The sequence below is a fragment of the Salvia miltiorrhiza genome, chromosome 2, assembly GCF_028751815.1.
Source record: "Salvia miltiorrhiza cultivar Shanhuang (shh) chromosome 2, IMPLAD_Smil_shh, whole genome shotgun sequence".
Taxonomy (NCBI): Eukaryota; Viridiplantae; Streptophyta; class Magnoliopsida; order Lamiales; family Lamiaceae; genus Salvia; species Salvia miltiorrhiza.
In genome coordinates this window covers 3,634,966-3,652,268 of record NC_080388.1, presented here as the reverse complement: position 1 = coordinate 3,652,268, position 17,303 = coordinate 3,634,966, and the positions used below count along the sequence as shown (strand labels likewise).

The 17,303-nt window shown below is 37.7% G+C and overlaps 2 protein-coding genes across 4 annotated transcripts; both read left to right on the top strand.

Moving 5' to 3' along the window:
- Nucleotides 1-5,695: 5,695 nt before the first annotated feature.
- LOC131012683 (glutamate receptor 3.4-like) lies at nt 5,696-10,777 on the top strand. 3 transcript variants are annotated; one of them, XM_057940676.1, is made up of 7 exons: nt 5,696-5,823; nt 6,406-6,713; nt 7,297-8,627; nt 8,746-9,023; nt 9,247-9,278; nt 9,359-9,768; nt 10,025-10,777. In XM_057940676.1, exons 2-7 carry the CDS (start codon nt 6,443-6,445, stop codon nt 10,475-10,477), a joined length of 2,775 nt encoding a protein of 924 aa, XP_057796659.1. In that variant the 5' UTR covers nt 5,696-5,823; nt 6,406-6,442; the 3' UTR covers nt 10,478-10,777. The 3 variants fall into 3 exon arrangements, with proteins under 3 accessions (XP_057796659.1, XP_057796658.1, XP_057796660.1); XM_057940675.1 differs by lacking the exon at nt 5,696-5,823 and adding an exon at nt 5,836-5,983; XM_057940677.1 differs by lacking the exon at nt 5,696-5,823 and having other exon boundaries at nt 6,573-6,713; nt 7,305-8,627.
- Nucleotides 10,778-15,494: 4,717 nt separating this feature from the next.
- Nucleotides 15,495-16,943, top strand: LOC131007852 (uncharacterized). The gene is made up of 2 exons (XM_057934766.1): nt 15,495-16,554; nt 16,882-16,943. The coding sequence occupies exons 1-2, from the start codon at nt 15,495-15,497 to the stop codon at nt 16,941-16,943; spliced, it is 1,122 nt and encodes a 373-aa protein (XP_057790749.1).
- Nucleotides 16,944-17,303: the final 360 nt, after the last annotated feature.

The following is a 17,303-nucleotide window of genomic DNA, read 5'->3' as shown; positions in this document are numbered from 1 at the left end:
TTTACCACTATGCCCTTGACCACGCGGGAAGCATGCTTCGAAGGCGAAACTACTATTTTACCCCTAGCATGTAATCTATAAATAGTCGCTCGTACGCACCTTGTAATTTGACGCTTTCAACACTTTTACTACTGCAACAATATTTCCTCGTGCTCTCAGCAATCTAGCAATCTTCTTTCATCTTTTCGATCAATCTCTAGGTAAAATCCACGATTCACCGATAATTCACCAAATAAACGATCACCGTTCATTTATGCTTTACCACAATAAATATTTTTTTTTATGTATTATAAATGACACTTTTATTTACAGTCAGTAGTATTCAATATAATATTGCTTATTTCTTAATTTAATTAAATGATATTATTTTTTTATGTAAATGATACTATTTAATAATAGGGCAAATAGCGTTAAAATCCATGTAGTTTTGTCCGTTTCGCATTTTTCCCATGACCTAAAAATTTCTCGTTAAAATCCATGAACTTAATTCCGATTATTGATTTTCCCATAAAATGCTGACATGGAAATTGAAAATCCACGTAGGCTTAATTTTCCGATGAAATAGACGACAATGTTTAATTCATAATATAAAACATCGTCGTTTTATATTTTCTTTGGGGATTAAATGAAATCAAATTAATATTAGGGGTTTTTCACCAAAAAAAATCTCCAAACCATTGTCAGCCATTGAAGACGAAAAATTGTCATGTCTTCCTCATCATCATCATGGGCAGATCTACATGGGAGCTGCACTAGGCTCCAGCCCAGTGCAAGCCCAAAATTTTATCTTATATATATATTAAATATATTTAGTCTAATATCTATATAGTTCAGTCTTAGCCTAGTCTAGCTTTCAGAAAAAGATAAAAATACATTTCAATATACTAATAAAAATAAATTTATTCTTGTAGAAGTTAGATTAACTTTTTAAAAAACATATAGCGATAATTTTTTATATGCGTCATTGTATATGTTATTGAATCAATAGAAAGAGAATAATTATTTATTATAGTAGGTGATCGAATTTTAATACTAAGTCTATTAAAATTCTACTTAAACATAAAAATGAACTGTACGGACTGTCCAAAATTTTTGGCTCGGGGGCTACCGCCCCAGAACCCCCATTTAATACCTTCAAGGTGAGCCCCTCTATCGGCAAATTTTGGATCCACACCTGGAAACTGTCACCCCGACGCTCGAGTAGTATGTGGCCATGGCCATGGAATTGTGGTTTTCAATTCGTGATGAGGACAATGGAACCATCACTAGTCCTTCTCTCTCTCTCTCTCTCTCTCTCTCTCTCTCTCTCTCTCTCTCTCTCCATATACTAGGGTTTTTATACAGTATGGAAGACATATAAGATAGTATTGATCGCTGCTCTAAATTGTTGCAGAGTTTTCGGCGGATCCGTTCTCGTTTCCAACCCAACGGACGTTCGGGCGTTGGAGAATATGTTGGTGTTGTTCCGTAGTTCCTTCACGCAAGATTTTAAGATCAAGGGAAAAACCAAAATCGCGCCAAACTTCTGGAATTTTGACGCTATTAGGTTAGAGGCAAAACGACGTCGTTTAGCTTCTAATTAATCTACTCAGCATAAATGTGCCATGTTGGTGACACGTCATCTAATTAATGGCCGAAAAATATCACTAAGAGAAAAACAAGAATCGGAGCAACGATCATGAATTTTAACGAGAAATTTTTAGGTCATGGGAAAAATACGAAACGGGCGAAACTACATTGATTTTGACGTTATTTGCCCTTAATAATACTTCATTCGTCCCACTCTAATAAGCTAAAATCTTTTGGGCACGGAGATTAAGAAATTTACTTTTTAGGAGGAAAGTGGTGTGGTCCATACCAATTAAATACATTTTTTCTACTCAAAATGGAAAACGAGACTATTTTAGTGGGACGACCCAAAAAAGAAAACGAGCCTATTAGAGTGGGATGGAGGAGTACTACTTTTTATATATGTAAATGATACTTTCAATATATGTAAATGACACTATTTTTATGTCAAACCAAAAAAAATACTAATATTATCATGACATTATTTGACTTCATAAATGATGCCACTTTTTTATATATGTAAATAATACTTTTAAAATATTTAAATAACACTATTTAACTATGCATTACAAATGACAATTTTAATAACATAAAATGATATTTTTAATTATTATAAATTTTTTTTGAGAGATTTAATTATTATAAATGATCCTTCAAAATTGATAATTTTTTATAAAATTAAATGATACTTTGTATAAAAATAAATGATATATTATAAATGACATTTTTAATGCATGTAAATAATACTTTTAATATATGTAAGTAAATGATACTTTTGAATATGATAAAAAAAATACCTAATTTTTTTAATAAAAATCGATAAATTAAAAAATACAGCGTTGGAGGCCATGGAGCGCATGGGAGACCGGTTGTTTTATATTTTATCAACCTATCCAATCACTTAAATTAAATGAGTAAAAATCCTATATTCAATCATATTAAGGTTTTTTCGAAAAGAATTTGAACAAAAATGAATTTGAAAAATTCATTTTTAGTCTTGCGACGTCAAATGTGACATGAGATGTAGATAAAAGGGATAAATGTGCAAATGTGCAATTAATTCAACTACATAGTTAACCACTTTTAATTACTATAAAAACCATTGCTAATTATTCTTTCATTTTTTAGTAGGTGCTCGTGATTCCCATGTATCACACATCCACACATGACACACCCCATTTGTGAAAAAATGATTGAAGAATTATTATCTTTCTCACCACCTCATTTTTCATTAAAAAACAAAGTTCGGCATTATTATTTTTAATTATTTCACACAGAAAATCTCTTCAAACAACTCGATACTCGAGTTGTGATCGTTCACTAAAAACTTGTTTGAGCTCACTTTTAGCAAATAAATACATAAACATCAAATTAACAAAACTTGACCAGCTCATTTTTTTTAATTAATTGGAACCTTTATACCTTACTTTATAATCTACAAAAACATATTTTTTAATTAATTTTATTAAAACTTATTATATTGACTCTATTTAATTTACTTCTTCTTTATTATTATTATTATTATTATTATTATTATTATTATTATTATTATTATTATTATTATTATTGGGTAGAATAAAATAGAGAATTGAAGCACGCCAGAATACGGAACCTCACGTGATAAATAAAGAGAGTATTTAACAAGCAAATCACACTTTTTAGTGCATAAACCTCAAATTCCTTTCAACTAATTCAAGAATCAAATTCTTTTCCTATCTTGCAAGAAGATGGCCACTAGGCTTCTCTTTGCTTTCTCTTTCTCTTCATTTGTCAATGAAAATTTTGATACTTTAAATTGATTTTGTCCCCTTAAATTAATTTACTTTTCGATCATATCTTTTTACACAACATTGTATCCCTGTTTCATTTTGCAGAAGCTAGAAATTAATTTTCTTGCAGATACTATATTTATGTAAGTGTGACTATGTGTAGATTAAAGTAATAATGAATCAATGACACATCAACGAAATCATATGAGAAAAAGGTTGATTATATAATACACATATTTTGATCCATTTTACAATTTTACACGATCTTTAAAATATGTCATTATTTTTCAATTTGATGCAGAAATAAGACCCCAAATTTGTCCTGATAATAGGAGAGAGTAGGCATGTCACATCAATTCTATGGTAATTGTTTACAAAAAAAATTGAAATTAATAAAATTGTAGTGTAATTTTGAGGGCCCAAGTTTAAATAAATAATTCAAAAATATGTATAAAGTGGAAAAATCAATTCAACGAAGTTGGGTGGAAGAAAGAACTCATCAAAGTTGATATGTTATACGATTGTGTGCGTGTTTTTTTTTTTTTTTTTTTGGAGGGGGGGGATATTAAGTGTTCAAAATATAAGTAGTAGTTTCCAAAAAAGAAAATATTACAATTTTTGTTGATGGACGAAAATAATACTCCTTCCGTCCAAAAAAAATATACCACATTCATTTTTAGTAATAGAGTCAACATCACACTTAAAAGTGGGACTCTTATTCCACTATCAACGGATCCATCCACATTGTATTAAAATTCTTGTTAAAAACAATGTGACATAATTTTTCGTGGATGGAGAGAGTAACAAAATTAATAAAATTACATTTTTCGTGAACGGACAGAGTATAATATTTCAACAATTATGTACTTATTACCAAAATAGTTTATTATACATAAATATACAAAGTATACTTAAATCCATATCCTACCATTGTTTTATTGGATTAAAAAAATATTCTTTTCCCAAAATAGCTTCCTAGTAGGGAACGACACGAGTTTTAAGAAAAAAATTGTTAAGTGTAGTGAAGAAAAAATGTTATAATTAATATTGAAATATGTGAAAATGTGTTATAATTAGTATTGAGAATGATGAAAGGTTGAAAAGTAGAAAGAAAATAAAATATTATTAGTGATAGAGTAATATCCCAAAAGAAATGGAATATTATTTGGGAACGTCTCAAAAAGGAAATACTATAATAAATTATTTAGGGACGGAGGGAATACATTACTTTTTAACTTTTGTAATTTACTCCAAGTTAGAATTCCGACCCCACTTACTCATATACAAAAGCTAATACTCCATTCGTCTCACGAAGCATGACACTGTTTCCTTTTTTGTCTGTCCCACGAAACATGACACGTTTCTAAAAATGACAAAAAATTTAGAGCAAAAATTTAAAGTGCCCACTTCCTTATCTTTTTTTATAAAAATGCTCTCTCTTATTATACAAAACATTCTATGCCCTATTCTTTAAGTACCCTTTGATTTGATAGGTTTGCTTGATTTTTTGTGAAAGTCTTACACATTTGACCGATTTGACAGCCATCGGTCATAAAAGTCAACGATTTGACAGCTATCGGTCAAGAGTATATGTGTCCGGCCGGTGGCTAGATCATGTGTCCGGCCGGCCGGACACATGTTTTCACCGGCCGGACACTTGATTTTATCGATCGGACACATGTCTGACCGATAAAATAATGTGTCCGACCGGCTAGATCATGTGTCCGCCCGATCGGACACATGTTTTCACCGGCCGGACACATGATCTAGCCGGTCGGACACATTATTTTATCGGTCAGACATGTGTCCGACCGATAAAATCAAGTGTCCGGCCGGTGAAAACATGTGTCCGGCCGGCCGGACACATGATCTAGCCACCGGTCGGACACATATACTCTTGACCGATAGCTGTCAAATCGTTGACTTTTATGACCGATGGCTGTCAAATCGGTCAAATGTGTAAGACTTTCACAAAAAACCAAGCAAACCCATCAACATCAAAGGGTAAATTAGGCACTTCACATATTTAGGGCATAAAATGCTTTATATGATAAGAGAGTGCATTTTTCAAAAAACACATAAGGGATAGGGCATTTTTGCCCATTAACACAAAAATTTACCCTTTATTCACATTTTCACTTTTTCACCTACCATACTTAACACACAAAATATCATTTTATTAATTCTCGTGCAAAAAAGAAATGTGTCATGCTTCATGGGACAGAGGGAGTAATTAATTATGTGATAATTCAAAAGTTAGGAAATTAAAATTTGAGTTTACTTCCTATATTTATAGACAATCAATTTATTATAAAATGAGTACAAATTTGTGTATTACTAGACGATTAACTCCCTCAAAAAATCTAGGAATCGAATTTTTGTTATATATTATTGACATGGACAGTTAAAAATCAAGCAGAAGAAATCGAACTTAGATATTATAGTTGTGAATTTTTGCTAACTACCCACATATCAGCCGTTAACTGTAAGAGTTTCCTTTCATTATTATAATATATTATATTTGTCTCTTTCTATTCATTTATTTAGTTTATCCATGTGAGCCAGCAGCAAAAGAAAAAGATTGCAGATTTCTTCTTCAGCTCAAAAAATGGAGCTTTTGATGATTAATTAATCATTTTCATTTTGTATGTATAGATGCTTATGTGGTTCTGTGCCTTACTTTCAAGTTTGAGATTGATTCTTATTCATACACATGATTTAACTAGTACTTTTTTTTTTCTTTAATGATTTTGTGTAAATAGGGCCCTTTTCCCATGTGAGAATCAAAATTCCCCAAAATTGCAAGTTGGGCTTCTTCCCCAATTTAATTTATTTGGAAATTATTGTGTCCTTTTGCTCTGTTAGTGAGGAAGTTTCCTCTGTCAAATTCTCAAACCCCACAACTTTTTGACCTCTTCTTGAGCTGAAATCCTTTGTTTAGTGGCTGCAGTCCCCAATTTGGGATTCAGTGGTGTCAATTTCTGCCAAATTTTGAAATGAATCGTCTGTGTCATCACTGTGCGCAGCAGGTGTTTGATATATTGACTCAATGGTTTTTCACTTGAAGATTTGAGCTTGTGAGTTCTTGAATTCTGCTGGGAGAAATGGAGGGCCGTGCAGCGGCGAGGCGGGCTTCGTTGCTCTTGATTCTGTGTGTGTTTGCTGGTGTGGGAGTGGCTGCCCAGAATGGGAATTCTAGTGTGGTGAATGTTGGGGCTTTGTTCACTTTCAATTCTTATATTGGGAGGTCTTTGGGGCCAGCAATTTCTGCTGCAGTTGAAGATGTGAATTCTGACACCACCATTTTGAAGGACAAGAAAATCAATCCTATTTTTCAGGATACTAATTGCAGTGGATTTGTTGGCACAATTGAAGGTATTTTCCTTCTTCTTGTTCTTGGATAGCTTTGGTTTTAATGGAGAATTATTAGTATGCTTAGTCAGTTTTTGGGAAATATTTCTGATTTTTGTTGTGCTTTGATTGGTTATGTTTTGGAGAATTCTTGAAAATTGTGTTTAACCTGCTTTATGTCAATTTAGTGATTGAAAAAAGCTCAGAGGGGGAAAAACAGGGAGGGATTTATTGGGAGAATATATGGTGGATTTGTTTTTTCTAAATTTAATATATGGTGGATTTGTTTTGTTAGTGATAGTTTAATGTTTTGTGATATCAAATGATGTTAATTGGGAGAATATATGTTGGATTTGTTGTAATGTTAAAGCTTAGAGGGGGGGAAAACACAGAGAATATATATATGGATTGATTAAAATAAAAATTCATTTTAAAATATATTTAGGAACATTTTCAATCCTTACATATATATTAATATGGAGGAACATTTTCAATCTAGTAAGCTAATTTTCTAATATAATCAAGAAATTCTTGAGAAATTCTCCTCATTGCCTAAGCTCAGACATAAATGAGGAAAATCTTTGACAGGGTATCCTTACTCATGTAGCCATGCAGATTATGTCGAAGCAAGTTGTTGCAGCGCTCGGTCCGCAGTCGTCAGGGATAGCGCATGTGATCTCCCACGTTACGAACGAGCTTCACATCCCGCTCATCTCATTTGCCACGGACCCCACCCTCTCGGCCCTGCAGTATCCCTACTTCCTTCGGGGCGTGACTAATGATCACTACCAGATGTACGCGATTGCTGATCTGGTGGAGTACTTCGAGTGGCGAGAAGTGATTGCCATCTTCGTGGACGATGACAATGGCAGGAACGGCATTTCTGTACTGGGCGACGCCCTGTCAAAGAAGCGTGCCAGGATCTCTTACAAGGCCGCCTTCACCCCGGGTGCTCCCAGGAGCGACATTGACAACTTGCTGGTCGAGGTGAACCTGATGGAGTCGCGTGTTTATGTCGTGCACGTGAATCCTGACTCCGGCCTCGATATATTCTCAGTTGCAAACAGGCTCGGGATGATGAGCAAGAGCTATGTTTGGATTGCTACTGATTGGCTTCCTTGTGTTCTGGATTCCACGGAAATGATGGATCCTCAAACCGCGGATCTTCTGCAGGGCGTTCTCATGCTTCGCCACCACACGCCGGATTCTGATCTCAAGACGAGGTTCAGCTCTCGATGGGGGAAGATCAAGAACAAAGAGTACCCGAAGTTCAATTCGTATGCTCTGTATGCTTACGATTCCGTGTGGATGGTAGCCCGGGCGCTTGATGCTTTCTTTCGTGCCGGTGAGAATATCAGCTTCTCGGAGGATCCGAAGCTGCGCGACGCCAAAGGAAGCGCCCTCCATTTGACGTCCCTCCAGATCTTCGACCAAGGCCCGAAGCTGCTGCAGCTCCTCACTTCGTCTAACTTCACCGGTGTGAGCGGACAGGTTCAGTTCGACTCGGGCAAGAACTTGGTCCGCCCTGCATACGATATTCTCAACATCGGTGGGACTGGAATCCGGAGGATTGGTTACTGGTCGAACCACTCAGGTCTGTCCGTCGTTCCTCCGGAGAAACTGTATGCAGACCGAGCAAACAAGAGCGACCAGCGTCTCTATAGTGTCCTATGGCCGGGAGAAACTACGGTGAAGCCTCGAGGATGGGTGTTTCCGAACAACGGGAAGCCCTTGCAGATTGCTGTGCCTTACAGGATCACGTATCCGGATGTTGTGACGAAAGATAAAGGGCCGTTGGGGGCCAGAGGCTACTGCATCGACGTGTTTGAAGCTGCTGTCGACTTGCTTCCTTATGCCGTCCCTCACCAATATATCATGTACGGAGATGGTAAACGGAACCCTTCGTTTGGCAATCTTGTGAACGACGTAGCACAGAATGTGAGTGTTCGTCGTTCAATTCTATTCCCAATACGAAACTGAGGCATTCCATATATATAGAGATGATCTTATGAGCTCCTCTGTCTCTCCGTGTGACTGATTTACTTTGTATGTGCAGAAATACGATGCAGCAGTCGGGGACGTGACTATCACGACAAACAGGACGAGGATGGTGGACTTCACGCAGCCTTTCATGGAATCCGGCCTTGTCGTGCTCGCCCCTGTCAAGCAGGTCAAATCCAAGCCGTGGTCGTTCCTCATGCCGTTCACTTGGCAAATGTGGGGTGTCACCGGCATCTTCTTCCTCTTTGTCGGAACTGTCGTTTGGATTCTCGAGCATCGGATAAATACTGAGTTCCGCGGCCCTCCAAGGCAACAAATCATGACAGTTTTCTGGTTAGTATTCCCCCCACTCTGTTTCACTTCGATGAATGCATCCAATATGACTATCGGAAAGCGATGAATTGAGACGAGGGAGCAAGTTTACACGTATCCGACCCTAAACCTTAAACCCTAAACCCTAAGATTATCCCAAACTCACCTTGGTAGTTGCTTTCGTTTGATTTTATGTTCTTGATTTTATGAGCAATGTCACTCATTTCACATCTTACTGTTTCAGGTTTAGCTTCTCAACGATGTTTTTCGCACATAGTAAGTGTTTCTCGCCAATCTACGCTTTCACCGTGTCTTTTCTACGATGGTTAAATTTGACCGGAGTCGACTTTATGTAGGAGAGAACACGGTGAGCACGCTGGGGCGTCTCGTCTTGATCTTGTGGCTCTTTGTGGTGTTGATCATCAACTCAAGCTACACAGCTAGCTTGACATCCATCCTCACCGTGCAACAGCTCTCTTCGAGAGTTCAAGGAATCGACTCGTTGATCTCGAGCTCCGACCCTATCGGTATCCAAGACGGGTCGTTTGCGTATAACTACCTCGTCAACGAGCTAAACATAGCCGAATCAAGGATCCGGGTGATGAAGAGCCAAGATGACTACATTCATTACCTTCAGAAGGGCCCGAACCAGGGCGGCGTCGCTGCCATTGTCGACGAGCTTCCTTACGTCGAGCTCTTCCTCGCCAGCACAAAGTGCCAATTCAGCATTGTCGGGAGGGAGTTCACCAAGAGCGGATGGGGATTTGTAAGTACTTTCTTATCGCGGTTGTTCTCGTTTCGTTCGATTTGATTTGGTTCGGTTCGGTTTCTAACCTCATTAAGAGTGACAAAATATCCGGAATTCGAATTATATATAGTATTAATTTAATTTAAATAAGTTAATTATTTTAAAACAAAATTAACAAATCGGTTGAGGTTTTTTCGGTTCGGTCGGTTTTAACAGAAATCCGAATGCTCACCCCTAAAATTTACCTGACCTAACACCACCGATGCTTGCACAGGCGTTCCAACGGGACTCGCCACTCGCGATCGACCTCTCGACTGCTATCCTGCAGCTCTCCGAGAACGGGGAGCTGCAAAGGATCCACGACAAATGGCTGTCGAAGGACTCATGCTCCGTCCAAACGAACCCCATCGACGACAGCCGCCTCTCGCTCAAGAGCTTCTGGGGCCTCTTCCTCATCTGCGGCATCGCTTGCTTCCTCGCGTTGCTCATCTTCTTCTGCAGGGTTTGCTGGCAGTTTAGCCGATACAGCACCCAGGTGGTGCAGCAGAACATCGAGGTGGCTGAGCCCGCGCGTCCGAGCAGGCGCATCCTCCCCACGACGAGCTTCAAGAACCTCATAGATTTCGTTGACAAGAAAGAGACTGAGATCAAGGAGTTGTTTAGGAAGAATAGTGGGGATTCTAGTAAGAGGCATCCGAGCCAAGTATGTGATGGACAGAGCAGTTAAGGGGTGGGGTGGGGTGGCTGTCGACGTTCGAATCCTCTATTTTCTATCGTGTTTTCGTCTCGTGTTTCATTCTGACGTGCGCGTGCATTTTGAGCGTGAAATAAAATACGAGATTGAAACATGTTTGGCGATGGAGAATCTCGTGTGCGATACCGTTTGTACAACATAATAGGAAATTATTTGAGAGAAGGAAAAGAAGAAATGTAATTTAGAAGAGGTGTATATTATTGTAATTATAGTAGTATTCTCCACTTTTGTATTTTGAGTGATCGAGTTAAATCCCAAGTTCCTTTTTCTCAACTCAAGAGGAAAAGTGGAAAACTATTATAAAGTTTAAAAATTGTAGTCGCCACCATATCATTTACTATTAGTACATCTTTCCATGCAATGCAAAAATGTTCATTTATGAGTTAGATTGATTGGTAATAAAAAAAAATTATATTAATTTAAATATAACAATATTATCAATTTAAGGAGTATTGTATAATAATAATTAAATATATATTATAATAATTATTATAAAATAAATAATTTAAATCAATCTCATTTTGAGAATATATAGTATAATAATAATTGTAAAATAAATAATTTAAGTCAATCTCATTTTACTAAAAATTAAATAAATTTACATAATATTTTAAATTCTATTTTTTTACTATTTACAAATTCATATTAAAACTAATACAAATTTCTTTCTCCTTAATTTTGGGATCATGTCATTTTCAAAGAGATAAATATTTGAGGGATATGATGGAGAAAGTAATTTTTTTGGAAGTTATATCATAGTAATCTTAAAATAAAAACTATTTTCATAATCTACTAATCTTATATTTTATTTTATAAAATAACTATGTAAGGATTATTAGTGTTCTCAATATTAGGCTTGGGCCTGTGTACATGGGCTTTATGTGGCATTTAGTAGATTTTATTGTTTTCCTTTCTCTTAAAGTGAGATTTTTGTTTATTGAATTTGATGCATATAAGTTTATGATTGTAACGCCCCGCCCATTTATATTAAGTTTAGAATTTATTTTAAGCTTAGATTAACTAATTTATGCCGGGAAATAAAATGAATTTATTTTTAATGCCAACAAAATGATTTACAAAATCTTTTGAAAAATTCATGTATTCAAATCTTTATGCATTTCATATTATTTAAAGTGATCATATGTGATTTATCTCCATGATTAAGTATTTATGTGTACATGATTTAATTTAAGTTTATGTTGGATTTTAACTATTTAATTGTGTTGGGCTTGATAGTTATTTTTTTTTTATTTGGGCCTTTTAGCTAAGGTTAGTTGATATATTTATTTAGCATTTAATCCATAGCCAAGCCCAACCCCATTTCTCTTTATGCCAATACTCCCAACCCAAGTACAACAGCAACAACAACAGCTACGCAGCTCACCCCATGCGCCACTCCTACAAGTCATACAAAATCCCCTAATCTCAGGGATTTTGGGTAAATTTTTCAATGCTCACCTCCCTCTTTTCAATCCTTCACGCATGCTTCAATTCTCCTATAAAATATCATTCCTCATTCACTTTCTTCATCACATTCAACAAATCTCTTCATCACCATTTTCGCAGACGACAGACCAATAAACAAACACCCCATTTCATTTAAGGTTTCAGCTTTGAACACTCTTGAGTATTTCATTTTACACTATGATTTAAGCACATATTTCGCCTTCTCTGCAAACTTCACCAAACAGGAATCACAAGCATACACCAATTCAATGAGTCTCTGAAAATGAACTTTATTACGAATATACATATATGATATAACCTGTGCATATTTATATTGAAAGCATCAATGTGTTTGAAGAAGAATAAAAGTCGAGTCTTGAGGCTTTGTTTTTCCTTTGATTTCGAACTTACTGTATCGAGTCTTGGATAGTGCGTATATGTGTCATGTTGAGATGTGGGAGTCGAGTCGGTGGAGGGGCCGTGGCAGTGGCAGCCCTGCCGCTGCTACTCGGTCGAGGGCGATGGAAGAGAGGTGAGACGGTGGTCGTTGATGTCGTCTGACTCGGCGGCCGGAGTGAGTGGAGGAGGGAGTGAGACAGAGTCATGTGAGGGAGGAAGGCGGCTCTGCCCGCTGCTGTCGGCGGTGGCGTGGTGGCCGCGACGCCGATGGATGGCGGCGGCTTCTCGCCGGAGAGGGAGTGGAGAGTTCAGCGCGGCGGTGGCGGATAGCTACTGCTGCTGCTTTCCGGCTGAAACAGAGGGAGTGGGGCGGCAAGGTCAGAGAGAGAGATGGGGCGGAGGCGGAGTCGTGTGTGGCGTCGTCGATGCCGGAAATTGAAGCTCGATCTAGGGTTGGAGGCGGTGGTGGCCGGCTCTTCGCTGCTGCTGCCGTCGACTGCCGGAGTCGAGAGATGGGTGTGTGAGAGACGAGAGAGAGGGAGGAGCGGTGGCGGCTGGGGCTGCTATCGCCGGAGGTAGAATCGCGGTGGCGGATTTCCGCCGGAGGAAATTCGCGAGAGAGAGAGAAGGGGGTTTGGCGTGAAGAGAGAAAGAGAGTGAGAGGGAATGGGGGCGCGGCTGATGGGGAGAAGAAGGGGGGAGGGAGTTTTGGGCTAGGTTTGAGTTGGGTGGGCTTGAAATTGGGCTAGTGCTGCTATTGGGCCGATTTCTTTTATTTGCTTGGGCCAAGTCAGTATTGGGCTCAGTTTATTTAATTAGTTATGGGCCGATTTTTAATTTGAAATTGGGCTAATTTTATTTATTCAACATGGACTCAGTTTTAATTAATAGTTGGGCCTTTATTTATTTAAAATTTTAGGCTGCCTTCTATTAATTAAATAGACTACACTTATATTAATTAATTAGATTTAATTAGCTTGATTAATTATTTTAAAGAATAATTTGCATAATAATATTACATTATTATTATGTGCATATGTTAAGTGTGATTACTTATTATATGATTAAGCCTGAAATAAATTTGCATATGCATTTTTGCAAATAAAAGTACTCATGATTTAAATTGATTTTCATTAAATCCAATTACCCAAGAAAATTGAGTAAGGATATTGTTGGTGTCCTTAGCTCAGCAATTTAGTTTTCAATTATTATCTATTAAATTTTGAAAACCCGGCGTGATGAATCATAGTAGTTAAGTGCACCCACTAAGACTTTAAGATTTGATTCATGAGACCTATTAAGATTATAGATTTCTTGTAGGCTTTGTGGATCGTGAGGATTAGCACTGCTATACCGATTCAGAGTTAAGATTAAACGACAGGCATTGCCTAATCAGGTGGGCTTATTTTCCAAATGTATGGTTTAGCTATTGAGCTTAAATGTTTCAATGAAATGAAAACTGTTTATCCGATAAAATATTTTGTGCACTCTGCTCTGTTTAAGGCTCGCAACAATGAATCGATCGAGGTTCTCTCTTGACCTAACACGTTATTTGAGAATTGTGTACACCTATTAGCTGACCTGGTGGGTTGATCTCCATCGGGCACTAATCATGTATGAGGCGTTATAAGGGTGCTCGACGGGATGTGTTCCGGAGCATTGGGTCCCAAATGGGAACTTGACTGGGTTACGCCCTCAGTTCAAGTAAAGCAGGAGTAATGGATCCGTCGGTGGCTAAAAGGTCCGGGATCACAGCGAGTAACGGAAAGGGAGTGTGACAATTGCGCGCAATATAATAAAATGTTTTTAGCATGCTTAGAAGTTATTTCAATTTAAAAACCTTCTAAGTCATGTCATGTATAATTGGATAAACTGCTCTTATGATTATGAAATGTTTATAAAAATGCTAGCCCACTAAGTACATTAGTACTTAGCCCAAAATTACTTTCAAATGTTTTCAGGTTGATTGGTCGGTGCTGACGGGGCAGAGCTGAGGCTAGGGTTCAACTCCGTATTTTGTCTTCCGCTGTTGCATTAGCTCTTATTTGTCTTATGTTTCTCTATCTTAAAACCTTTATGTTAAATTATGAATTATGTTTCTTATCGAGCGTAGACTCTCAACTCTAGCACTATGTTATTTAATATTGGTTATCAGAAGCATGAAACCAAACTTGTGATCCTAAGATTTAGAATGTTATTAATTGATTACTATCAGTTGATTTATGTCTTTCTTCACTCAAAGGGCGTTGCCCGACTTCTTATCCTATTATTTGAATTTCACAAGGTCCTTCCCTTGTTCATTTCTATGATTTTAGTCGCAACCCGATTATAGTTTATTCCTTCAAGAATTGGGGTGTGACAGAATGGTATCAGAGCATAAGTTTTCTTTCATGTCTCTGATAACCGTAAGCTCCTAATGTCGAGTCTAGAATAGTACCTCTAGGCTTCTAAGAAAATTTTGTTGACCCTCAGCTCGCCGTCACACTGTCGCAACAAAAGGTACGACTTAAAAATTTCAATGATTTTAAATCCTTTCAAAGTTTTTAAGAAGTGCGCGCTTTCAATGGATGATGTTATATGAATTGCTTATCCCTTTCATATTGTTATTTTGAGCCTTTAACTCATATAACCAATGTATGTATGTATGTCGTGTTTGGGACTACCCGAGCCCTTAACGAATCAATGAATTTATGGTCGAGTCAGATTCCATTAATCTTTCCGGCTTAAGAAAAATTTTATGAAAGGGGCATTTATTGTCCATATGTTTAAAAGTTCCAAAAGAAACAAATGATTAAATGAATGAAAAGTTTTATGTTACGATATGAATGATGAGTCTCTTACAAACCGTTTGAGTACTACCCAAGGATACTTTAGAAATGTTAGTCGTGAAAGCTCCGCTTGATCGATTTAAGTAAGAAATGATAAGATAGCAACGTTTAACATAGATATGTTATAACGTAGAAGAAATGTCATGAGATTAAGGTTTCACTTAAGTTATTCCATTTAAGTTTAGATTAGTTTCCACATAGAACTAGTCTTTCACATGGTTACACCATAGAAGTGATATATCTCATGTATATCTATATATGTATGTATGTATGCCGAATGGGTCTTTTCTTCTGTTGATTCTCGTCCGTCAATCAGAATGGAAGGTGCACCAAGAGGGCGTGGTAGAGGGCGCAGACGTGGCCGTGGGCGCGGTAGGGGATTTGTACCCGAAGAGCCTATTCCACAAGTAGCACCAAATCGCACAGCCGAGGAAAAGTTTCGCAAGGAAAAACCTCCAACGTTTGATGGATTGGGCGAACCTGCGGATGCCGAGAAATGGGTTAGGGCAATAGAACGGATCTTCAACTACATCCGTTGTGATGATGAGGAGAAAGTGGCATGTGCAACTTATCAGTTGGTGGACGAAGCTGACTTTTGGTGGGAGTCAGTAAGGCGGACTATGACTGACGAACAGTGGGAGAATTTCACATGGGAAGAATTCAAGGCTGAATTGTATGAGAAATATATACCAGGATGTTACCGACAGAAGAAACAGAATGAGTTTTGGAATCTGAGACAGAAAACGGGAACTGTGACTGAGTACGACAGGGCCTTCAATCAGCTATCAAGATATGCTCCGACGTTGGTGGACAGTGATGAGAAACGCGCAGAGAAGTTCAGAAACGGACTGCGTCACGAGATAGCGATTTCCCTAGCAAGTCAAGGGGGTCTCACATACGCGCAGACATTGAGCAGAGCCCTCACTATTGAGTCATTGTTGCCAAGGGAAAAAGGAAAATCCCCCGAACAGTCTGGATTTGTACCATCTCAAGATGGTAGTAAGGGAAAGCGAAAATGGAATGAAGGAACTGGTGGAAACATTGGAAATGGGAAGAAACCATGGGTGGCGAATCAAAATCGGAACCAACATCAGAATCCACAACCTCAAGCAATGGTTCAAACTCCTTGCCCAAAATGTCAAAAACTCCATCCGGGAGAATGTCTGAAAGGAATGAACGTCTGCTATAACTGCGGAGAGGCCGGGCATTATGTCTCGAATTGCCCAAAGAAGGGAGGTGGAGCACCCCAACAACAAAATCCCGGGAACCAACAGCGACAAAACCAAGGTCCTAGAGGAAATCAGGGGCAACCACAATACGCTAGGGCCTATGCCATTAACCAACACCAAGCAGCAGGAGATCACGGAAACGTGGCAGGTACGATTAATGTTGTCGACATGTCAATTATAGCTCTATTCAATACTGGAGTATCATATTCTTTCATTTCATATGCTGCTTGTAAGATATTAGAATTGACGCCACAATCGTCCATAACAACGTTAGAAATTAGTACAACTGACGATGAAAGACTGCTACTAAGGACGTCACCGCGAACTCAGAGCTCGATATAGGCGCTGAAACATTTAGACATACTTACATGTTATTCCTATGATAGAATTTGATGCAATCCTCGAATTGGTTGACTTACTCAAGTCAGCGCCACGATACTTTTTAACAAGAGAATGATCCCTCTTCAATCTTCAGGAAAGGACGAGACAACCTTCCACGATATAACGACGTACCAGATTTTGAGGAAAATTTTCTAGTATGCTAAACAATGTCGCACTATTAGAAAGCTAAGGCCGTATATGATTTAGTGCCGCATAAGAGTTGAGTGGAATGAAAGTCTAGTATCTAAACTAGATGACCCAGATATGCAATTTCGAGGACGAAATTTTTATAAGGAGGGAGGGATGTAACGCCCCGCCCATTTATATTAAGTTTAGAATTTATTTTAAGCTTAGATTAACTAATTTATGCCGGGAAATAAAATGAATTTATTTTTAATGCCAACAAAATGATTTACAAAATCTTTTGAAAAATTCATGTATTCAAATATTTATGCATTTCATATTATTTAAAGTGATCATATGTGATTTATCTCCATGATTAAGTATTTATGTGTA

What these genes read in the sequence shown, in the direction of transcription:
- LOC131012683 (XM_057940676.1), top strand. Translation starts at nt 6,443, where the DNA reads ATGGAGGGCCGTGCAGCGGCGAGGCGGGCTTCGTTGCTCTTGATTCTG. An exon ending in ATTTGTTGGCACAATTGAAG is followed by an intron (nt 6,714 to 7,296) that starts GTATTTTCCTTC and finishes TTACTCATGTAG; the next exon opens with CCATGCAGATTATGTCGAAG. An exon ending in AACGATGTTTTTCGCACATA is followed by an intron (nt 9,279 to 9,358) that starts GTAAGTGTTTCT and finishes GACTTTATGTAG; the next exon opens with GAGAGAACACGGTGAGCACG.
- LOC131007852 (XM_057934766.1), top strand. Translation starts at nt 15,495, where the DNA reads ATGGAAGGTGCACCAAGAGGGCGTGGTAGAGGGCGCAGACGTGGCCGT. An exon ending in AGATCACGGAAACGTGGCAG is followed by an intron (nt 16,555 to 16,881) that starts GTACGATTAATG and finishes TTCAATCTTCAG; the next exon opens with GAAAGGACGAGACAACCTTC.